The sequence below is a fragment of the Patagioenas fasciata genome, chromosome 30 (genome assembly GCF_037038585.1).
Source record: "Patagioenas fasciata isolate bPatFas1 chromosome 30, bPatFas1.hap1, whole genome shotgun sequence".
NCBI lineage: Eukaryota > Metazoa > Chordata > Aves > Columbiformes > Columbidae > Patagioenas > Patagioenas fasciata.
In genome coordinates, this window is record NC_092549.1 from 3,753,168 (window position 1) to 3,775,868 (window position 22,701).

Sequence of the window (22,701 nt, forward strand, 5' to 3'; positions counted from 1 at the left end):
ACCCTGTTATTTTTGGTGCCATCTGATGCTGCTGGGGGAGGTCCCATTTGAGGCTGGGGGTGGCAATGGGGACACCAGGTGGACCCAGAGCCCCCCTCCCATAGGGAAGGATCCACCCTGGGAAGCGCACAGGGGGGTCTGCAGGGCGGGATGTGCCCCCGGGGGGCGGGACAAGCCCCCAGGATCGGGCCCCGCGTCCCAGGATCGGGCCCCGCGTCCCAGGATCGGGCCCCGCGCAGCCGCCTTCGCTCCCTTTCCCCGACGCTTCACGACACCCCGCGGCGCTTTCCGGCGCCGTTTGCGCCCGCGGCGCTTTACGGCAGGCGGAGGGCGGAGGAGACGCGATGAGTTTTTACGACGCGTTTCGCGGGTTCTTCGGGTTCCCGGGGCGCGGAAGGTAACGGAAACACCCCCCCGATGACCCCCGCTCCCCTCCGGTGCCCCCCCGGTGTCCCCGGGCCGGGTGTCTCAGCGCCGCGGTCCCACAGGCCCCGGGACCCGCTGTTCGGCGCGGCGTGGGACGAGGAGGACGAGGAGGAGGGCGATGCGGGCCCGGCCGCGGCGCAGCCCCCTCAGGATTTCACCTTCGGCTTCGGCTTCACCCCCGGCGGCTCCCGCGGCGCCTTCGAGGAGCTGTTCCGGGACATGGGGGAGCTCCTGGGGCTCTTCGGGGGCTCCTGGGCCGGGCCCCCCCAGCCCTTCGGTGGGGATGGGAAGGGGCTGCCCCCCACTTGGGGGGCTGCGCGGGGTCCCGGGGTCACCCCGGCCTGACCGCCCCTCCCTGTGCCCCCCAGAGCCCCCCCAGCCCCGCCGCCCGCTGCGGGACTCCATGCTGAAGGAACCAGACGGACCCGCTCCCGGTGCGGCCGCGGGAGACCCCGAGGGTCCCAGCGACCCCCGGCCCTGGACGCCCTTCCTGGGGGTGGGTGACGCGGGTTTGGCCGTGGCGGGGTCACCTGTGTCACCTTGTGTCACCTTGTGTCACCCTGTGTCACCGGCTTTGCCTTGCAGCTGGACGACGCTCGCCCGCTTCCTCCTGCGCTCAAGGAGGATCAAGGTGGGTGGTGGCGCGGGGACGGGGGGGTCTCAGTGTCCCCCACGCCGCTGTCACTGTCACAGTCACACGTCTCCCGCGCAGATCTGGACTCTCAGGTGTCCTCAGCGGGGCTGGGGACCATCCTGAGACCCAAAGAGCCCGAGTCCCGCTCGTACTTCAAGAGCGTCTCTGTCACCAAAGTGACTCTCCCTGATGGGGTGAGTGTCCCCGGGGGGTTGGGGGTGACCTGGGGACACTGTGGTGTCCCTCGTGGGCTTGGGGACACTGTGGTGCCCTCATCGGGTTTGGGGTGACTTGGGGACGCTGTGGTGTCCCCGGCAGGCTGGGGGTGACCTGGGCATGCTGTGGTGTCCCCTGCGGGCTGGGGGTGACTTGGGGACACTGTGGTGTCCTGGTGGGCTTGGGGACACTGGTGTCCTCATTGGGTTTGGGGTGACTTGGGGATGCTGTGGTGTCCCCGGCAGGCTGGGGGTGACCTGGGGATGCTGTGGTGTCCCCAGTGGGCTTGGGGACACTGTGGTGTCCCTGGTGGGCTTGGGGACACTGTAGTGTCCTCATCAGGTTTGGGGTGACTTGGGGACACTGTGGTGTCCCCTACAGACTGGGGGTGACTTGGGGACGCTGTGGTGTCCCCAGCAGGCTGGGGGTGACCTGGGGATGCTGTGATGTCCCTGTCAGGTTTGGGGTGACTTGGGGACACTGTGGTGTCCCCTGCAGACTGGGGGTGACTTGGGGACGCTGTGGTGTCCCCAGTGGGCTGGGGGTGACTTGGAGATGCTGTGGTGTCCCTGATGGGCTTGGGGATGCTGTGGTGTCCCCTGCAGACTGAGGGTGACTTGGGGACACCGTGGTGTCCCCGGCGGGCTGGGGGTGACTTGGGGACGCCATGGCGGTGGCGGTGAGATCCCTGAGGTCGCGGTGCTGCGCGGCAGGCGGTGGAGGAGCGCCGGACGGTGCAGGACAGCCAGGGCCACCGCGAGACCACGGTGACGCGCCGGAGAGGAGACCAGGCCTTCATCACCACCACCAAGGAGGACGGGCAGCGCCGCGACTACCGCGAGGAGGTGCTCAACATGGACGACCGTGAGTGTGTGTCCCCCCCACGGGGACGGGGGGCACGCGGAGGGTTTGGGGCCCCCCCGAGCGCTCCCGCTGCTCTGGCAGGGGAGCTGGCGCAGTTCACGGACTCGTGGCCGCGACCGGACGAGCTCCGCGCCCCCACCCTGAGCGACGCCTCCTCCGCGCTCGGCGCCTTCTTCCGCCGCTGGTTCTCCAGCTGGTAGCTGCGCCCCCCCTGGACGAGCACCCCGAATGTGTGAGGTGTGGGGGGACCCCACGTTTTGCTGAGGTGCTGCGATGGATTCGGCTCCGTCCGGGGCAGGGGGTGAGCAGCAGCCTCTTTTCCCCCCCCTGCTTTTACGGCGGATGCTGCGGGGAGCCGGGGGCCCCGTGGGGCTCACGTGTGTGTGTGTACAAAGAAATAAAGTTTATTTATGCTAAGGGTGACCTGCCGGGCTCCTTCAGGCTGGGACCCCCCCAGTTTGGGGGTACAACCCCCCCTCCACGGCCCTGCCTGCGCTGATGCCCCCCGAGCCGCGCTCGGCCCGTCCTGGAGCCTCTCCAAGGGCTCTTCATTAGCGCTGCCTGTGGGATGGGGAGCAGGCGGAGAAAATCGGGGATCCCTGGGGTAAAGCGCTGGTGCTGGCTCAGCTGAGCGGGGCCTGGGTTCCCCGCGGCCGCGTGGGGGCCCTGGGGGGTCCCGCGGGGGGACGCTCCCGTCCCTGTCCCCACGCAGGACTCTGCCCGTGTGGTTTGGTGCTGATTGAAGTCAGAGAATCACGGAATCATTTGGAGTGGAAAAGGGCTTTAAAATCATCGACTCCAAGCGTTCCCCCCCCGGCACTGAACGTGTCCTGAGAACCTCATCTGTGTGTTAACCCCCCCAGGGATGGCGACTCCAGCACTGCCCTGGGCAGCTGTTCCAACACCCACAGCCCTTTGGGGAGAAACCACCCCAAATTTCCACCCTCAACCTCCCCTGGTGCAACTGGCGCTTGTTCCCGACCCCCCCGGCTCCAACCTCCATTCAGGCCCCCCCTGCTCCCCATGAGCGGGACCCATCACACGGGGCTGTCCCTGGTCCCCCAGAACCCCCAGAGCTGCCCCTGATGCCCCCAGGACTGTCCCTGACCCCCATACCCCCTTTGCCCCCCAGGACACCCCTGGGACCCCAACACCCAGCTCCCCATGACCCACGGGGTTGTTACACTGGGACCCCCCCGGGGCCGTCCCCAATACCCCCTGGGACCCCCTGCTCCCCACGACCCCCCAGGGCTGCCCCTGAGACCCCCCGGGACTGTCCCTGACCCCCAAGACCCCTATGATCCCCGCCCGGTGCTGCCCCTGATACCGCCCAGGACCCCTGGGGCTGCCCAGCACCCCCATGGTTGTTACACCAGGACCCCCCCGGAGCTGCCCCTGAACCACCAAAACCCCCTTTGGCCCCCCAGGACCCCCCCGGTACCCCCTCCGGTGCTGCCCCTGATACCCCCGGGACCCCCTGCTCCCCACGACCCCCCAGGGCTGTCCCAGAGACCCCCTGGGACTGTCCCTGACCCCCAAGACCCCCTTTGGCCCCCCAGGACCCCCCCTGATGCCCCCCGGGGCTGCCCCTGATACCCCCCGGGACCCCCGGGGCCGCCCAGCACCCCATGGTTGTTACACCGGGACCCTCCGGTGCTGCCCCTGAAGCCCCACGACCCCCTCTGGCCCTCCAGGCCCCCCCTGGTGCTGCCCCTGAGACCCCCCGGGACTGTCCCTGACCCCCCCAGACCCCCTTTGGCCCCGCAGGAGCCCCCCAATCCCCCCCGGTGCTGCCCCCGGGACCCCCGGGGCCGCCCAGCACCCCCATGGTTGTTACACCGCGACCCTCCGGTGCTGCCCCTGAACCCCCACGACCCCTTTGCCCCCCAGGCCCCCCCCGGGACCCCCACTCCCCACGCCCGCCGGGGTCCCCCGTCCCTCCCGCCGCAGCGCCGGCTCGTTCCCCGCCTCCCGTTCCCCGCCACTTCCGCCGCCGACCGGCGCCGCCGCGGCCATGGGGCGCTGAGCGGCGGCAGCGGCAGCAGCAGCGGGGCCGCAGCGGCCCCGCCACCGGCCCGGCCCCGGCCCCGGCCCCCGCTCCCCATGGGCTGCGCGGCCGCGGGCCATGGAGCGGTGCGCGGCCCGCCGGGCCCCAGGTGAGCGGCGGAACCGGGAGGCCCCGCTGGGCCCCGGCGGGCCCCGGAGCGGCCGTTGTCCCGGTAACGCGGCGGGAGGGCCGGGATGGACCCGCAGGCACGGCCGGGACCGGGAGCGGCCCCCGAGGGACCCGCGGTGCGGCGGGGGTGCGGATACCGGGGCTGGGGGTGCACAGGGAGCTCTGGGGTGCAGGATATGGGGTGCAGGGTTTGGGGTGCAGGTTTGGGGTGCAGGGTTTGGGGTGCAGGGTATGGGGTGCAGGGTTTGGGGTGCAGGGTTTGGGGTGCAGGTTTGGGGTGCAGGGTTTGGGGTGCAGGGTATGGGGTGCAGGGTATGGGGTGCAGGTTTGGGGTGCAGGGTTTGGGGTGCAGGGTATGGGGTGCAGGGGTTCTGGGGGTTCAGGGTTTAGGGTGCAGGGGGTTGGGGTGCAGGGGTTTTGGGTGCAGGGTTTGGGGTGCAGAGGTTCTGGGGGTTCAGGGTTTAGGGTGCAGGGGGTTGGGGTGCAGGTGGTTTGGGGTGCAGGATTCGTGGTGTAGGAGTTTAGGGGTGCAGGGTTTGGGGTGCAGGAGTTCTGGGGGTTCAGGGTTTAGGGTGCAGGGGTTTTGGGTGCAAGGGTTTGGGTGCAGGGTTTGGGGTGCAGGGGTTTGGGGTTCAGGGGTTTGGGTGCAAGGGTTTGAGTTCAGGGTTTGGGGTGCAGGGTCTGGGGTGCAAGGGGTTCTGGGGGTGCAGGGTTCAGGGTTTGGGGTTCAGGTTTTGGGGTGCAGGGTTTGGGGTGCAGGGGATTGGGGTCAGGTTTGGGGTGCAGGGTGTTGGGGTGTAGGGTTTTGTGGTGCAGGGTATGGGGTGCAGAGGTCCTGGGGGTTCAGGGTTTAGGGTGCAAGGGTTTGGGGTGCAGGTGTTGGGGTGCAGGTGTTGGGGTGCAGGTGTTGGGGTGCAGGTTTGGGGTGCAGGTTTGGGGTGCAGGTTTGGGGCGCAGTTTTGGGGCGCAGGCTGACGGGCGCTGTGCGCAGAGGAGGAGCGGCGGGTGCGAGCCAACGCGCGGGAGTACAACGAGAAGTTCCAGTACGCGGTGAGTGGGGGGGCCCGGCCAGCCCCCCTCCCTCGGGCAGCTTTGGGGGGACCCCACACAACCCTGGGGCACCCCCGGGTCAGTGGGGCTCAATCCGGCTCCGGGAAAACAGTGCTGATGGAGCTGTGGGTCTGGGGGGGGGCACATGCAGCCCCCCCATTGACACCCCCATGCTCCCCATTGACACCCCCAGTCCCCTCATTGACACCCCCATCTCTCCCATTGACACCCCCAGCCTCCCCCATTGACACCCCCAGCCTCCCCCATTGACACCCCCAGTCCCCCCATTGACACCCCGATCTCCCCCATTGACACCCCCAGCCTCCCCCATTGACACCCCCAGTCCCCCCTTGACACCCCCAGCCCCCCATTGACACCCCCAGCCCCCCATTGACACCCCCAGTCTCACATTGACACCCCCAGTCCCACATTGACACCCCCAGTCCCCCCTTGACACCGCCAGCCCCACATTGACACCGCCAGCCCCACATTGACACCGCCAGCCCCCCCCATTGACACCCCCAGCTCCCCCATTGACACCCCCAGTCCCCCCATTGACACCCCCAGTCCCCTCATTGACACCCCGATCTCCCCCATTGACACCCCCAGCCTCCCCCATTGACACCCCCAGTCCCCCCTTGACACCCCCAGCCCCCCATTGACACCCCCAGTCCCCCATTCACACCCCCAGCCTCACATTGACACCCCCAGTCCCCCCTTGACACCGCCAGCCCCCCTTGACACCCCCAGCCTCCCCCATTGACACCCCCAGCTCCCCCATTGACACCCCCAGCCCCACACTGACACCCCCAGCCCCCCATTGACACCCCCAGTCCCCACACTGACACCCCCAGCCTCCCCCATTGACACCCCCAGCCCCACATTGACACCCCCAGCTCTGCCTGCACCCTGACGAGCTTCTGGTTAATTAACGAGCTTCTGGTTAATTAACGAGCTTCTGGAGGGGCAGCGCTCGCCTTGGTGTCCCCCCCTCCACACTGAGGTTATTTCTGGCTTGGGGGGGACACAGGGTCTGGGGTCACCCTTGGGGGGCACTGGGTGGTGTCATTGTCCCCAGCTGGGGATTGAGAGGGAGGAAGCGGCTCTGGAGGGGGTCTGGGCTCTCAAATTGGGGGGGCAGTGAGTGACAGCCCTGCTGGGGGGGTCGCGGGGCCTCGGTGGCTCCTGACCCCCCCTTCCCGTCCCCAGAGCAACTGCATCAAGACCTCCAAGTACAACATCGTCACCTTCCTGCCCGTCAACCTCTTCGAGCAGTTCCAGGAAGTGGCCAACACCTATTTCCTCTTCCTCCTCATCCTGCAGGTAATTTGGGGGGGGGCAAACAGGGCCCCGAGCTCGGGTGGGGTCTGGGGTCCCCTGTGACCCCCGTCCCCGTCCCCAGCTGATCCCCCAGATCTCCTCGCTCTCCTGGTTCACCACCATCGTGCCTTTGGTTCTTGTCTTAACCATCACCGCCGTCAAGGACGCCACCGACGACTATGTGAGTGGGCCCCGGTGTCCCTGTCCCCGCGGGACACGGGGACACGGGGACAGGGGACCCCGTTGCGGTTGACGCTCGTCTCTTCCCCCAGTTCCGCCATAAAAGCGACAACCAGGTGAACAACCGTCAGTCTCAGGTGCTGATCGGCGGAGGGTGAGTGTCACAGGGAGGGGACACGGGGACACGGGGCGGGGGACGGGTGACGGCAGCGGCTCCCCCATGTCCCCCGTGTCCCCCGCAGGCTGCGGCAGGAGCAGTGGATGAACGTCCGCGTCGGGGACATCATCAAGCTGGAGAACAACCAGTTCGTGGCGGTGAGCGCGAGCGAGATCAGAGATGGGAACGGGGCTGGGGAAGGCGCTGGAGCACAAGTGTCCCCAGCCAGGGCTGCTGAGCGCGGTGTCCCCAAAGCCTTGTCCCCAACGTCCCCCGGTGCCAGCCCGGCCCTCCGTGTCTCCCCGCAGGCCGACCTGCTCCTCCTGTCCAGCAGCGAACCCCACGGCTTGTGCTACATAGAGACGTCGGAGCTGGACGGGTGGGTGTCCCCGTGTGACAGGGGACGGCGAGCGGTGACAACGAGAGCGAGCAGAACTTGGGGAGCACTCGAGTGTCCCCCGTCCCCGGTCACCGCTCACCCCCGCGCTCCGTTATGTGCAGAGAGACCAACATGAAGGTGCGCCAGGCCATCCCCGTCACCTCGGAGCTGGGGGACACCGGCAAGCTGGCCGGGTTTGACGGTGAGTGCCTGCCACCCATGGGGAGCCCCCGGGGTCCCCCTTTTTGTCCCCTGGTGTGGGTCCCACCCAGAGACACCAGGACCCTCCGCGTGAAGCGTGGAGCTGGGGACCATAGTGGGAGCACTGGGTGGAACTGGGAGCCTGGGTGACGGTGACAACCGAGCGTCCCCCCCGTTTTTCCCAGGTGAAGTGATCTGCGAGCCCCCCAACAACAAGCTGGACAAATTTGGGGGGACGCTGTACTGGAAGGAGAACAAATACCCCCTGAGCAACCAGAACATGCTGCTGCGGGGCTGCGTCCTGCGCAACACCGAGTGGTGCTTCGGCCTCGTGGTCTTCGCGGGTGGGTGGGGACGGTGATGCCGCCCCCCCATATGGAACAGGGGACCCCCCCTGACCCCCACCCCTCTCCCCAGGGCCCGACACGAAGCTGATGCAGAACAGCGGCCGGACCAAGTTCAAGCGCACGAGCATCGACCGGCTGATGAACACGCTGGTGCTCTGGGTACGGGGTGGGGAGGATCCCGGGTGACCCCCCAGCTCTGGTTCGAGGTCTCTGACGTCTCCCCCTCCCCTCCGCAGATTTTTGGGTTCCTGGTGTGCATGGGGGTGATCCTGGCCATCGGCAACGCCATTTGGGAGCACGAGGTGGGCGTCTGCTTCCAGATCTACCTGCCCTGGGACGAGGGGGTGCACAGTGCCTTCTTCTCCGGCTTCCTCTCCTTCTGGTCCTACATCATCATCCTCAACACCGTGGTGCCCATCTCGCTCTACGTGAGGTAGGGGCCGAAGGGCTGGGCGAGGAGGAGGCGGGGGGGGGGGGGGCGGTTAATTCGGGGTGCCCCGCGGGGAGGGGACACAGGGACGGAGCTGTGTGCGCGGGGGGGCTGCCCTCGGGGATCCCCAAAACCTCACACCCCACTTGTCCCCCCCCCCCGGCTGCGTCTTGTCTGGCTGCTCATCTCTGCCCCCCCTGGCTGCACGCTGGTTGTTTTGCTGCCCCCCCGCGCAGCCCCCAGGCTCCCGCACTGTCCCCTTCTCTCTCTCTTTTAATTTCTCTCTCTTTTCGTTCCCCAGCATGGGTTCTGTCACCCTTACCCCGAGGTAAGAACGTGTCGCCCCCACCCCTCCCATTAGCTCATTGCCGGGGGGCCGGGGAGGGGGTTTGGGGGCACATAGACGCGCGACACCCCCGGCGGGACGTCCCTTGGTGCCGGGCCCCGCGTCCCCAGCCCCGGCTTGGCTGTCGGTAGGGACGGGCGCAGCGTTTCGGGGTGGTCCGGGGGGGCGGGCGCGCGTGTCCCCGGTGGTGTCGCCCACCCCCGGTGACACCCGGCTGCGTCCCCTTGGCAGCGTGGAGGTGATCCGGCTCGGGCACAGCTACTTCATCAACTGGGACAAGAAGATGTACTGCGCCAAGCGGCGCACGCCGGCCGAGGCGCGCACCACCACCCTCAACGAGGAGCTGGGCCAGGTCGAGTACATCTTCTCCGACAAGACCGGCACCCTCACCCAGAACATCATGGTCTTCAGCAAGTGCTCGGTGAACGGGCACAGCTACGGTGAGCGCCGGGGGGTGGCTGCTCCGGCTCCCTCCCACACGGGGTTTGGGGTGTTGTGGTTTAACCCGGGTTGGCAATAGAACCACGCAGCCGCTCGCTCGCCTCCCGCACCCCGAGAGGGGGGAGAATCGCAACGTGGGTTGAGATAAATACAGAGTAAGAGTGAGAAAAGCCAAAGAGAGAGGTCCTGGCTCTCTTAAGATAATTAGCATGATGCTAATTGGCTGGAACACTGCTCAGTGTGGGTGTCAGTCCGGCTCTGTCCGTCCATCCCCTTCCTCGCTGCCTCACCCCTGTGGGCAGAGCTCAGCGCCCTTGGCTCTCAGAGCAGAGCAATTAAACACATTAATTAACTCTGTGCTGGGCTGGTACCTCTTGTTCCCAAACTAAACCCGAATAATGGGTGATGGAGAAGGAAGGTTTGTAAGCACATGAGGAGAATGAACCCGTTCTCAGTGAAGCAGCACACGGGGGGCAGCGCGGGGTGGGCGTCCCCGCTCATCCGTGGCCCCGTTCCGCAGGTGACGTGCAGGACGTGCTGGGTGCCCAGGCGGAGCTGGGAGAGGTAAGGGCGGCGCGGGGCGGGCGCGGGGCCGTGCGGCACGGGTGACCCCCCCGTGTGCCCCCGCAGAGGCCGGAGCCCGTGGACTTCTCCTTCAACCCGCTGGCCGACCCGCGGTTCCGGTTCTGGGACCCCAGCCTGCTGGAGGCCGTCAAGCTGGGGGACCCCCACGTGCACGAGTTCTTCCGCCTGCTCGCGCTCTGCCACACCGTGATGTCCGAGGAGAGGAGCCAGGGTGGGCGCTGGGACCCCCACGCTGGGACCCCCACGCTGGGACCCCCACGCTGGGACCCCCCCACACTGTGTCCCCCCAGCACTGTGACCCCCCCAGCACTGTGACCCCCCTGTGCTGTGACCCCCCCTGTGCTGTGACCCCCCTGTGCTGTGACCCCCCCAGCACTGTGACCCCCCTGTGCTGTGACCCCCCTGTGCTGTGACCCCCCCAGCACTGTGACCCCCCTGTGCTGTGACCCCCCTGTGCTGTGACCCCCCAGCACTGTGACCCCCCCAGCACTGTGACCCCCCTGTGCTGTGACCCCCCCAGCACTGTGACCCCCCCAGCACTTTAACCCCCCTGTGCTGTGACCCCCCAGCACTGTGACCCCCCCAGCACTGTGACCCCCCTGTGCTGTGACCCCCCCAGCACTGTGACCCCCCCAGCACTGTGACCCCCCCAGTGCTGTGACCCCCCATGCTATGACCCCCGCCCAGTGCTGTGACCCTCCCTGCACTGTGTCCCCCACCACTGTGTCCCCCCAGCACTGTGACCCCCCTGTGCTATGACCCCCCCAGTGCTGTGACCCCCCCAGCACTGTGGCTCCCCCAGCACTGTAACCCCCCTGTGCTATGACCCCCCCAGCACTGTGACCCCCCCAGTGCTGTGACCCCCCATGCTATGACCCCCCCCCAGTGCTGTGACCCTCCCTGCACTGTGTCCCCCACCACTGTGTCCCCCCAGCACTGTGACCCCTGGTGCTGTGACTCCCCCAGTCTTGTGTTGCCTCAGTGCTGTGACCCCCCGAGCGCTGTGACCCCCCCAGGACTGTGACCCCCCCAGCACTGTGACCCCTGGTGCTGTGACTCCCCCAGTCTTGTGTTGCCTCAGTCTTGTGACCCCCCGAGCGCTGTGACCCCCCAGTGCTGTGACCTCCAGCACTGTGTCCCCCCAGCACTGTGACCCTCCTGACCCCCCCAGCACTGTGTCCCCCCAGCACTGTGACCCCCCAGCACTGTGACCCCCAGCACTGTGACCCCCAGCACTGTGTCCCCCCAGCACTGTGACCCTCCTGACCCCCCCAGCACTGTGTCCCCCCAGTTTTGTGTCCCCCCAGCACTGTGTCTTCCAGCACTGTGTCCCCTGCGCTGTGACCCCCAGCACTGTGACCCCCCCAGTGCTGTGACCCCCCCGCTGTCCCCAGGGGAGCTGTTGTACAAGGCGCAGTCCCCGGACGAGGGGGCGCTGGTGGCGGCCGCCAGGAACTTCGGCTTCGTGTTCCGGTCCCGCACGCCCAGCACCATCACGGTGCAGGAGCTGGGCCGCGCCGTCACCTACCAGCTGCTGGCCATCCTGGACTTCAACAACCTCCGCAAGCGCATGTCCGTCATCGGTGAGACGGGGGCGCCGGGGGGCGCGGTGGGGCTGGGAGGGTCGCGGTGGGGCTGGGAAGGTCCCCATGGGGCTGGGAGGGTCATGGTGGGGCTGGGAGGGTCGCAGTGGGGCTGGGAGGGTCGCGGTGGGGCTGGGAGGGTCATGGTGGGGCTGGGAGGGTCATGGTGGGGCTGGGGGGACTGTGAGGGTATGGAAAGGTCCCCATAGGGCTGGAGAGTCACAGTGGGGCTGGGAGGGTCCCCATGGGGCTGGGAGGGTCACAGTGGGGCTGGGGGGCCTGGGAAGGTCCCCATGGGGCTGGGAGGGTCACAGTGGGGTTTGGAGGGTCGTGGTGGGGCTGGGAAGGTCCCCATGGGGCTGGGAGGGTCACAGTGGGGCTGGGAGGGTTGCAGTGGGGTTTGGAGGGTCGTGGTGGGGCTGGGAAGGTCCCCATGGGGCTGGGAGGGTCGCAGTGGGGTTTGGAGGGTCATGGTGGGGCTGGGAAGGTCCCCATGGGGCTGGGAGGGTCGCAGTGGGGTTTGGAGGGTCATGGTGGGGCTGTGAAGGTCCCCATGGGGCTGGAGGGTCATAGTGGGGCTGGGAGGGTCGCAGTGGGGTTTGGAGGGTCATGGTGGGGCTGGGAAAGTTCCCATGGGGCTGGAGGGTCATAGTGGGGCTGGGAGGGTCACAGTGGGACTGAGGGGGACACGGTCGGGCTGGGAGGGTCCCCATGGGGCTGGGAGGGACACAGTGGGGCTGGGAGGGTTGCAGTGGGGTTTGGAGGGTCACAGTGGGACTGAGGGGGACATGGTGGGGCTGGGAGGGTCCTCATGGGCCTTGGGGGTCCCCATGGGGCTGGGGGCTGGGTTCGGTGCCGGGACCACCCCCACACAGGCAATGACCTGACCATGGGGATGTCGCGGGGTCAGGACGGGGGGTTGGAGCGGGAACCTCCTCCCGCCCCCCGTCCCCTGCACCGTGTCCCCACCCCCTGCATCGTGTCCCCGTCCCCTGCACCGTGTCCCCGTCCCCCGCAGTGCGCAGCCCCGAGGGCAGGATCCGGCTGTACTGCAAGGGCGCCGACACCATCCTGCTGGAGCGGCTGCACCCGCTCAGCGCGGACCTGAGCACCGTCACCACCGACCACCTCAACGTGAGCGGGGACGGGAGCGCGCGGGGGTTCGTCCCCTGTCCCGGGGGGGCCACGAGGGTCCGGGGGCCACCACCGGGCTCTGCGCGTTGCAGGAATACGCGGGCGAGGGGCTGCGGACGCTGGTGCTGGCGTACAAAGACCTGGAGGACGGTTACTACGAGGACTGGGCCGAGCGGCTGCGCCGCGCCGGGAGCGTCCCCGAGGCGCGGGACGACCGCCTGGCCCGGCTCTACGACGAGGTGGAGCACGATATGATGGTACGGGGAGGGCTGGGGGGGGGCGCGGCGGCCGGGCGGCCCCGGTGGAGCTGCCGCCTTTTTGGGTCCCCCCCCGGCAGCTGCTGGGAGCCACGGCCATCGAGGACAAGCTGCAGCAGGGGGTCCCCGAAACCATCGCCATCCTGACGCTGGCCAACATCAAGATCTGGGTGCTGACGGGGGACAAGCAGGGTGAGGCGCTGGGGGGGTGTGGGGCTGGATCCCAACTGCCTGGGGGGCCATGGGGCAGGTGCCACCCCCCCGAGGTGACCCTGGTGTCCCGTCCCCAGAAACGGCCGTGAACATCGGCTACTCCTGCAAGATGCTGACGGACGACATGACCGAGGTGTTCGTGGTGACGGGTCACACCGTGCTGGAGGTGCGAGAGGAGCTCAGGTGAGGCTTGGGGGGCAAAAGGGACGTGGGGGTGCAAAGTGCACAGAATCGGGGGGCCCTGACTCTCTGAACTGCCTGAAAGGAGCTTGGAGCCGGGGGGGGTCGGGCTCTGCTCCCCAGGAACAAGCGCCAGGAGCAGAGGAAACGGCCTCAAGGAGACGTTGAGGGTGGAAATTTGGGGTGGTTTCTCCCCAAAGGGCTGTGGGTGTTGGAACAGCTGCCCAGGGCAGTGCTGGAGTCACCACCCTGGAGGGGTTGGATACACAGAGATGAGGTTCCCAGGGACATGGGGCAGTGCCAGGGGTGGGGAGCAGTTGGACTCCTAAAGCTCTTTTCCAACCCAAACGGTTCCTCTCCGATTCTCTTTCCCCGCAGGAAAGCCCGGGAGAAGATGATGGACGCCTCGCACTCCACGGCCAACGGCTTCTCCTACCAGGAGAAACTCTCGTCCTCCAAGCTCACCTCGGTGCTGGAAGCCATCGCGGGCGAATACGCCCTGGTCATCAACGGGCACAGCCTGGTAGGGACGCTGGGCGCCGGTGTGACAGAGTGACAGGGTGTGAGGGGTTAAAGGGACCTCAAAGCCCACCCAGTGCAATCCCCCCGGAGCAGGAGCACCCAGCTGAGGTTCCACAGGAAGGGGTCCAGGGGGTTTGAATGTCTGCAGAGAAGGAGACTCCACAACCTCCCTGGGCAGCCTGGGCCAGGCTCTGCCACCTTCACCCCCAACAAGTTGCTTCTCATCTTCCAGCGGAACCTCCTGTGTTCCAGTTTGCACCCATTGCCCCTTGTCCTGTCACTGGGTGTCACCCAGCAGAGCCTGGCTCCATCCTCCTGACACTGCCCCTTTCCATCTTGATCCCCAGCAATGAGTCCCCCCTCAGTCTCCTCTTCTCCAGCTCCAGAGCCCCAGCTCCCTCAGCCTTTCCTCACACGGGAGATGCTCCACTCCCTCCAGCATCTTGGTGACGGGACCGGCCGTGTCCCCCACCGTCCCCCGCTGTCCCCGCAGGCCCACGCGCTGGAGGCCGACATGGAGGTGGAGTTCCTGGAGACAGCGTGCGCCTGTAAAGCCGTCATCTGCTGCCGCGTGACGCCACTGCAGAAAGCCCAGGTGGTGGAGCTGGTGAAGAAGTACAAGAAAGCCGTCACCTTGGCCATCGGCGACGGAGCCAACGATGTCAGCATGATCAAGAGTGAGTCTGGGGAGCTCCACGTGCCCCTTGCACCACCCCGGGGGGTGCGCGGCGTCTGTCCTTGTCCCTCTGTGTCACCACCGGGTGCTCCGTCCCGACCCCACGTCTGTTCCCTCCGCAGCCGCCCACATCGGGGTGGGGATCAGCGGGCAGGAGGGCATCCAGGCGGTGCTGGCCTCCGACTACTCCTTCTCCCAGTTCAAATTCCTGCAGCGCCTGCTCCTGGTGCACGGGCGCTGGTCCTACCTGCGCATGTGCAAGTTCCTCTGCTACTTCTTCTACAAGAACTTCGCCTTCACCATGGTCCACTTCTGGTTCGGCTTCTTCTGCGGCTTCTCGGCGCAGGTGAGCAACCGGGGCGAGTGGGGGGGTCAGCGTGGCACCCTCTGCGTGTGCTGGGTCTGGATCATCTCAATGAGGTTGGAGCTGGGGGGTCGGAACAAGCAACGGGATGAGAGGAACGGCCGCAAGTTGCGCCAGGGGAGGTTGAGGTTGAGTGGCCCGTGTGCCGGCGGTGGCTCCGCTGTCCCCGCCGGGGCCGCGGTGGCCGCGTGGGACACGGGGTGGTCGCGTCTTGCGTCTCACGTCCCCCTGAGCGCTGGGTTCCGCGCAGACCGTGTACGACCAGTACTTCATCACGCTCTACAACATCGTCTACACCTCACTGCCCGTGCTCGCCATGGGTGTCTTCGACCAGGTACGGCGGCGGAGCACCGGGGTCCCCGTGTGCCGGCCCGGCTGCCCGCAGCGAGGTGACAAAGGGCCACCGCGCGTCCTTGTCCCTCCATGGGCGCTGCCAGAGCCTGGCGCAGCCCCAGCGGTCGGAGCGGGTCCCCACATCACCCTGTGCCCCCCAGGACGTGCCGGAGCAGCGGAGCATGGAGTACCCCAAGCTCTACGAGCCCGGGCAGCTCAACCTGCTCTTCAACAAGCGCGAGTTCTTCATCTGCATCGCCCAGGGCATCTACACGTCCGTGCTCATGTTCTTCATCCCCTACGGCGTCTTCGCCGACGCCACCCGCGACGACGGCGCCCAGCTGGCCGACTACCAGTCCTTCGCTGTCACCGTCGCCACGTCCCTCGTCATCGTGGTCAGCGTGCAGGTGGGGACGCGGCCCCGAGCCCCGGGTGCGATGGAGGGGAGGGCTGGGTCCCATCCTGCCCTGCGGCCGTGCCGGGAGCTTGGTGGCCGTTCCCTGAGCATGGTGGCTGTCCCTGAGCATGGTGGCTGTCCCTGAGCATGGTGGCCATTCTCTGAGGATGGTGGCCATTACCTGAGCACAGTGGCCATCCCCTGAGCATGGTGGCCTTTTCCTGAGGATGGTGGCCATTCTCTGAGTTTGGTGGCCGTTCCCTGAGCATGGTGGCTATTGCCTGAGCTTGGTGGCCATCCCTGTAGCACGATGGCCATCCCCTGAGCACAGTGGCCATCCCTGTAGCACGGTGGCCATTTCCTGAGCATGGTGGCTATCCCTTGAGCACGATGGCCATCCGCTGAGCACAGTGGCCATTCTCTGAGCATGGTGGCCCTCCCTTGAGCACAGTGGCTGTCCCTGGGCATGGTGGCCATTCATGTAGCATGGTGGCCATCCCCTGAGCACACTGGCCATCCCCTGAGCACAGTGACCATCCCCTGAGCACAGTGGCCATCCCTGACCACAGTAGCCATCCCTTGAGCACAGTGGCCATCCTTGAGCACAGTGGCCATCTCCTGAGCACAGTGGCCATCTCCTGAGCACAGTGGCCATCCCTGACCACAGTGGCCATCCCTGAGCACAGTGGCTGTCCCTGGGCATGGTGGCCATTCATGTAGCATGGTGGCCATCCCTGAGCACAGTGGCCATCCCCTGACCACAGTAGCCATCCCTTGAGCACAGTGGCCATCCCCTGAGCGCAGTGGCCATCCCTGAGCACAGTGGCCATCCCCTCCTCCATCCCCTCTCCCCCAGATCGGCCTGGACACGGGTTTCTGGACGGCCATCAACCACTTCTTCATCTGGGGCAGCCTGGCCGCCTACTTCGCCATCCTCTTCGCCATGCACAGCGATGGCCTCTTCCACATGTTCCCCAACCAGTTCCGCTTCGTGGGTGAGTCCGGGGGGGGTCACCGAGCGACACCCCCACCCCGGCGGCTGCTGGATCCGCGTGTCCCCCCCCAGGTAACGCGCAGAACACGCTGGCGCAGCCCACGGTCTGGCTCACCATCGCCCTCACCACCGTCGTCTGCATCGTGCCCGTCGTGGCCTTTCGCTTCCTCAAGCTGGACCTGAAGCCAGAACTGTCCGATACGGTGAGACCGGGGTGGGGGACACGCACAGGACCCCGTCCCCGGTGAGTCCCCGCGGTTCTTGACGCCGTCCCCGTGCCCCCCAGGTGCGCTACACCCAGCTGGTGCGCAAGAAGCAGAAGGCGCAGCACCGGTGCATGCGGCGCGTGGGGCGCGCGGGGTCGCGCCGCTCCGGCTACGCCTTCTCGCACCAGGAGGGGTTCGGCGAGCTCATCATGTCCGGCAAGAACATGCGGCTCAGCTCCCTGGCGCTCAGCGCCGGATGGATCGAGACCCTGCGCAAGAAGAAGGGCAGCGACGCCAGCAGCCCCGACAAGGCGCCCAAGGTGTGAAATCGCAGCCCCCCCACCCCACCCTGGCACCGCGGTGTAACCAAAAATGTACCGGATGGACAGACGGACGGATGCTGCGTCCCCCCCACACACACATAGTATTCACCTCCACCCCCCGTCACGCGAATGTATCGTGCCAGAGCCACCAATGCGGGGGTCCCTGGGGGGGGGTGACAGCGCCTCCCCCCCACCTCCCCCCCCGCGTGTCTTTTTTTATATTAAAAAAAAGAAAATAACAAAAAAAGCCACAAACCAGAGAAAAAAAAGGGAAGGAAAACTCCAAGTGGACAGAGCGACTCGTTTCTCTGGGGGGGGGGGTCAGGGGTGTCGTTGTCCCCTTGTCACCCTCCCTGGTGTTTGTGCCAGCGCTGGGGGGGAAAGGGGAAGCGATTCTGGCGCCTTCCTGATTTTTGCGGGTTCACGGGTGCTGAGATTCGGGCCCATGCGGGGGGGTCACAACCGCTGCTTCCTCCCCCTCCTCCTCCTCCTTGATCGGAGCCTTTTTGGGGGGGACGTTGTCCCCTCATCGGGGGTCCCGGGGCTGCTCTGCCCTTGATACCAAAGAGGATCTGGAGTGGGGGTTTGGGGGGTTATTTGGTGTTGCGGGGGGACGGGGGGTGTCTTAATTTATGATGCGTTTCTATATGGGTCCATAGAGCAACAAACACAACGGCAACGAAACAGAACAACCCCCCAAATAAAAAACAATCAAAAAACCAATAACCCCCCCAAAAAACAAAGAGAAAACCCCAAAACAAACAAAAAAAACCCACAAAGAAATACCGCCCCCCCCCCCAACCAAACGTAATTTTAAAGGGAAAAAACCCAACAGGTTTCTTTATAAAACCCCTCGATATTCTGAACGGTTTCTGCGTCCTCCGGGGGCGGGTCCGGGACACCGCGGGACACCGGGAGGGGGCGGTACCGCTTGCCCCGCCCCCCCCGGGCGCACGTGCTGCCCGCGGAGCCGCCCCCGCCCGCACCGCCCCCCCCCACCCCGTCCCGGTTTCACAACCGCGGGCACCGGCCCCGCCGATGTTTTCCTGCCCGGGGCCGGGCGCATGGCGCGGCCTCTTCTGCTCCTCCTCCTCCTCACCTTCCTCCTCCTCGCCGCCGCCGCTCCCCAGCGGCCCTGCGGCCCCGCGGGTGAGTGGGTGAGAGCGGCCGGGATCACCGGGACCCCCCCGGGAACCCCCCGGGAAGCCCTCGGGAGCCCCGCGGCGCGGGCAGGAGGCGCTAGGACCCTGCGGGTGCGGGCGGGCGGCGCTGGGACCCCGCGGGTGCGGGACATGGACGCGGGCGGGCGGCGCTGGGACCCCGTGGGTGCGGGCATGGGGCGCTAGGACCCTGCGTTCTTGAACCTGGGGCACTGGGACCCCGGGGATGCGCGCGGGGGCACTGGGACCCCGGGGGTGCGGGCGTGGGGCGCAGGACCCTGCGGGCGGGGAGCGTTAGGACCCCGCGGGTGCGGAACATGGACGCGGGCGGGCGGCGCTGGGACCCCGTGGGTGCGGGCATGGGGCGCTAGGACCCCGCGGGTGCGGGAGGAGAGCACTAGGACCCTGCGGGTGCGGGCGGGGGGCGCTGGGACCCTGCGTTCTTGGGCCTGGGGCGCTGGGACCCCGCGGGTACGGGACATGGGGACACAGACACACAGACAGACACACAGACACACACGCGGGTCCGTGCCCGGCCCGCGGAGCTCGCGGAGGGGCAGCGGCTTGGTGCTGGGAGCTGGGTGCTGGGAGCTGGGTGCTCGGGGCTGGGTGCTCGGGGCTGGGTGGGTGCTGGACGCTCTGTACTGGGCGCTGGGTGTTTTGGACTGGAAACTGGGTGCTGTGTACTGGGAGGGTGCACAGGGGTGGGTTCTGTGTGCTGGGTGCTCGGGACCGGGAACAGGGTGTTCTGTACTGGGAACTGGGTGCTGTGTACTGGGTGCTGTGTACTGGGTGGGTGCTGTGTCCTGGGTGCTGTGTACTGGGTGGGTGCTCTGCTCTGTGCTGGGCACTGGGCGCTGGGTGCTCTGCGCTGGGTGCTGGGTGCTGGTGCGTTCCCGGCAGCAGGAGCCGCTGGGAACGGGCAGGTCCGTGCCGGCTCTTGACCTTTGCAGCCGGGAGGGTGCCCGGGGGGGCCGGATCGCTGCCCTGGGCGCGTTCCTGGCCCGGTGCCCCCGGCCAGAGCGGCCGCTTAACCCTTCCCGCACCGGGACCCCCAGGATCCCCCCGGGCCCCCCGGCTCGTGGTTCTCCCACCTCCCCGCTCCCCACGCCGGACCCACAACTCGCACCCTGACCGGTTCCCTGTGCTGGGGGGGGGGGTCCATTCCCACCCCCCTGCGGAACCGCTGACTCAGCAGGCGCCGCCGCTCGCTCCATCTCGCTGCCTCCTGCAAATATTGACATGGAGCGGGAGCAGATGGCACCGTGTGTCCCCCCCCGTGGTTGTCTCCATTGCCTGACCCCCACCTTTTCACCCCCCCGCCCCCCGCCCAGGGCTCTCACGGAACACGGTGCTGGGCCGCCCGGGAGCCAACGTCACCTTGACCTGCCAGGACGAGGGACCGGCCAACGTCACCGTCACCTGGCGGCGGGAGGAGCGGGGGCCGGCGGCGCGGGGGGGGCACGGCCGGCAGCTCCCGGAGGGCAACGCGCTGCTCCTGCGGCGCCTGCGCTACGACGACTCGGGGCGATACGTTTGCTCCGGGGGGGGCCGCCCGCTGCGCTCCCTGCAGCTCCTGGTGGAAGGTGGGTGCTCCCTAGGGCTCCCCCCACACACATCCCCAGCGCCCCCCGCACCCACACCCCCGTCCCCGCCTTGCAGAGCCCCCCGAACCCCCCCGCGTGTCCTGCTACCGCCGGAGCCACGACAAGGACGTGCTGTGCGAGTGGCCGCTGCGGGCGCCGCCGTCGCCGGGGACGCGGGCGATGCTGTGGGTGAAGCGCAGGTGGGTGCCGGGCGTCACCACGGCCCCCCAGCCCTCACCAAACGCTTTCCCCCGGTGTCACGGCCGCGTCCCCGCAGGTTCTCGGCCGAGGAGGCCGCGGGGCAGCGGTGCCGCTACTTTGCCAGGGCGCGCAAGTTCGTGTGCCGGGTGAAGGTGCCGCCCGGCGCCGAGGACACCAAACCGCTCGTGGTGTCCACGTGTGTCACCAACGGCGCCGGTGGCGCGGCCGGCGAGGACAGGATCATCACGCTCAGCGGCGTCCGTGAGTGCTGCTCGCAATGGGGGGGCAGCTCGGCCGGCGCTGGGCGCTGACCCCCACAATTGTCCGGCAGTGAAGCCTGACCCCCCCGTCAACGTGACGGTGGCGCCGCTGGAGATGTCACCGCAGCGGCTGCGCGTCACCTGGTCCTACCCCCCCTCCTGGGACCCCCAGTTCTACTGGCTCCGCTTCCAAATCCGCTACCGCCCCGAGCCTGCCCGGACCTTCACGGAGGTGAGACCCCCCATCCCACCTCATCCCCTCCCCTCCCCATCCCACCCCATCCCACCCCACCCACCCCATCCCACCCCACCCCACCCACCCCATCCCACCCACCCCACCCACCCCATCCCATCCATCCCACCCACCCCATCCCATCCATCCCATCCATCCCATCCATCCCATCCATCCCACCCCACCCACCCCATCCCATCCCACCCCACCCACCCCATCCCATCCCATCCCACCCACCCCATCCCACCCACCCCACCCACCCCATCCCATCCATCCCACCCCATCCCACCCCACCCCATCCCATCCACTCCATCCCACCCCACCCCACCCACCCCATCCCATCCATCCCATCCCACCCCACCCCATCCCATCCACCCCACCCACCCCACCCACCCCATCCCATCCATCCCACCCCATCCACCCCATCCCATCCCATCCATCCCACCCCATCCCATCCCACCCCACCCCAACCCCACCCATCCCACCCACTCCAACCCCACCCATGCCACCCCACCCATCCCATCCACCCCATCAACCCCACCCATCCCATCCCACCCACCCCACCCCACCCCATCCCCAGCGCGGGGGTGTCCCTGCCCCACAGGGGTGTCCCCGCCCCACGGGATGTCCCCAAGCCGCTGTCCCCCCAGGTGGAGCAGGGCACCCAGACGTGGCTGGACATCCGCGACGCGTGGCGGGGGACGCGGCACCTGGTGCAGGTGCGGGCGCAGGAGGAGTTCGGGCACGGCACCTGGAGCGAGTGGAGCCGGGAGGCGTCGGGCACCCCCTGGACCGGTAACAGGGGGGGGGACACATGTGGCCATGAGGCCACAGGGTGTCAGTGTGGGGTCCCCCAGCCTCACGCTCCACGTCCTCTTGCAGACCCCGGGGACATCACTTCGGAAATGGGACCCTTCAGCTCGCAGGTGGGACAGGGCTTGGGGGGACACAACGCATGGGGACAAGGGGACAGTGGCGCGGGGGGGCCGTGTCACATCACCCCCCCGCTCTCTTGCAGTTCCCCACGGAGGATGGAACGTACTGGGTGACGCTGCCCCCCGAGCTCTTCGGGCGAGACGGTGGTGAGGGGGGGGCCCTGGGTTGGCTGTGGGGACCCCCGGGGTCCCTTGTCCCCACAACGAGCCCGTGTCCCCCCCCGTGCCGCAGGGGCCGCCGTGGAGGCCGGGGACAGCGCGGAGGCGCCGTACGCGGTGCTGGCGGCCGGGGGCACCCTGGGCATCGCCATCGCCCTCCTGGTGGCCATCGTGGTGAGGTGAGTGACGCGGGGGGGGCAAAACGGGGACACCCGGGGTCTCCGCCCGCCCCCCCCGACCCGCTCCTGCTCTCCCCCCACAGGTACCGGCAGATGTGGGGCCGGGGGGACCCCAAAGCGGAGGGTGAGGGGCAGCACGTGCTGGTGCCCCTGGGCCCCCCCGGCGCCCCCCCGCTCAGTGACACCCCCCTGCTGCCCCCCCCCGCGCCCCCGGCTCTGCACGTCACCAACTTGGACTATTTCTTCTCCAGGGAGTAACGGGGGGGGGGCCGGACATGGGGCTGGGGGGGGTCCCAGTGCTGGGATGTGGAGTAACCCCCGCACCCCCTTTTTGGGGGTACCAGAAGTCCCCCCCCATCCCGGATCTATCACTGATGGGGGGGCAGTGCCACCCCCATGGAAAACAAACCCAAGGGGCCCCGAGCTGTGTCCCGGGGGGCCCCCCGATGTGTCCCGGGGGGGGCAGCTCCGGGGCCGCAGCCAAGCGGGTTGAGCGGGGTTGACGGTGCAGCCGTGGGAGCGAGGGGTGGGGGGGTCCCCGGGGACGGGCCGGGCCGGGCCCCCCAGCGCTGCGGGTGGTGCGGGGGGGGGGCCTGGCTGGACCAGCCCCGCCCCCCTGGGCCCCCCCGGGGTGGTTTTTAAAGCACGTGGTGGTGAAACGTGGTCGGAAATAAACGCTGCGGATTTGTACGGGTGCGGGTGATCCGGGGGGGAAAGGGCCCGCTGCGCCCCCCTGGCGTGGGGGGACTGGGGGTGGCGCTGCACTGTGTGTGCCCCCCCCCCCAAATCCATGCACCCTGGGCCTTGCTGTGCCACCCATGGCCCCCAAATGTCACCCAGTGCCCCCCATGCTGTGTCCCCCCCCATGCCACCCAATGCCCCCCATGCTGTCCCCCCATGTCATCCAGTGCACCCCCATGCCACCCAGTGCCCCCCAGGCCGTGTCCCCCCCATGTCACCCACTGCCCCCCATGCTGTGTCCCCCCGTGTCACCCAATGCCCCCCATGCCACCCAGTGCCCCCCAATGCTGTCCCCCCGTGTCACCCAATGCCCC

At 67.9% G+C, this 22,701-nt stretch overlaps 3 protein-coding genes across 6 annotated transcripts; all 3 read left to right on the forward strand.

Annotated features, from left to right (window-relative positions):
* Nucleotides 1-150: 150 nt before the first annotated feature.
* Nucleotides 151-2,557, forward strand: HAX1 (HCLS1 associated protein X-1). Its single transcript, XM_065857643.2, is given in 8 exon segments — nucleotides 151-172; nucleotides 175-397; nucleotides 489-703; nucleotides 795-922; nucleotides 1,012-1,057; nucleotides 1,139-1,254; nucleotides 1,990-2,140; nucleotides 2,222-2,557. Coding segments are annotated over 8 exon segments (1,020 nt in total). The 3' UTR covers nucleotides 2,341-2,557.
* Nucleotides 2,558-4,145: 1,588 nt separating this feature from the next.
* On the forward strand, nucleotides 4,146-17,220 carry ATP8B2 (ATPase phospholipid transporting 8B2). Of its 4 annotated transcripts, none has more exons than XM_065857513.2 (28): nucleotides 4,146-4,296; nucleotides 5,308-5,366; nucleotides 6,576-6,689; nucleotides 6,769-6,867; nucleotides 6,959-7,020; nucleotides 7,109-7,181; nucleotides 7,332-7,402; nucleotides 7,525-7,604; nucleotides 7,789-7,947; nucleotides 8,021-8,109; nucleotides 8,187-8,383; nucleotides 8,682-8,708; nucleotides 8,958-9,166; nucleotides 9,688-9,731; nucleotides 9,798-9,963; nucleotides 11,147-11,335; nucleotides 12,354-12,469; nucleotides 12,562-12,726; nucleotides 12,807-12,918; nucleotides 13,017-13,122; nucleotides 13,498-13,642; nucleotides 14,135-14,318; nucleotides 14,440-14,663; nucleotides 14,932-15,015; nucleotides 15,176-15,421; nucleotides 16,268-16,406; nucleotides 16,478-16,608; nucleotides 16,692-17,220. In XM_065857513.2, the coding sequence occupies exons 1-28, from the start codon at nucleotides 4,266-4,268 to the stop codon at nucleotides 16,935-16,937; spliced, it is 3,567 nt and encodes a 1,188-aa protein (XP_065713585.1). In that variant the 5' UTR covers nucleotides 4,146-4,265; the 3' UTR covers nucleotides 16,938-17,220. The 4 variants fall into 4 exon arrangements, with proteins under 4 accessions (XP_065713585.1, XP_071656428.1, XP_065713586.1 ...); XM_071800327.1 differs by having other exon boundaries at nucleotides 6,850-6,867; XM_065857514.2 differs by lacking the exon at nucleotides 8,682-8,708.
* A 710-nt stretch (nucleotides 17,221-17,930) lies between these two features.
* On the forward strand, nucleotides 17,931-22,336 carry IL6R (interleukin 6 receptor). Its single transcript, XM_065857851.2, has 10 exons — nucleotides 17,931-18,083; nucleotides 19,429-19,680; nucleotides 19,757-19,880; nucleotides 19,958-20,142; nucleotides 20,213-20,373; nucleotides 21,024-21,168; nucleotides 21,256-21,299; nucleotides 21,392-21,455; nucleotides 21,541-21,646; nucleotides 21,730-22,336. The coding sequence occupies exons 1-10, from the start codon at nucleotides 17,999-18,001 to the stop codon at nucleotides 21,902-21,904; spliced, it is 1,341 nt and encodes a 446-aa protein (XP_065713923.1). The 5' UTR covers nucleotides 17,931-17,998; the 3' UTR covers nucleotides 21,905-22,336.
* Nucleotides 22,337-22,701: the final 365 nt, after the last annotated feature.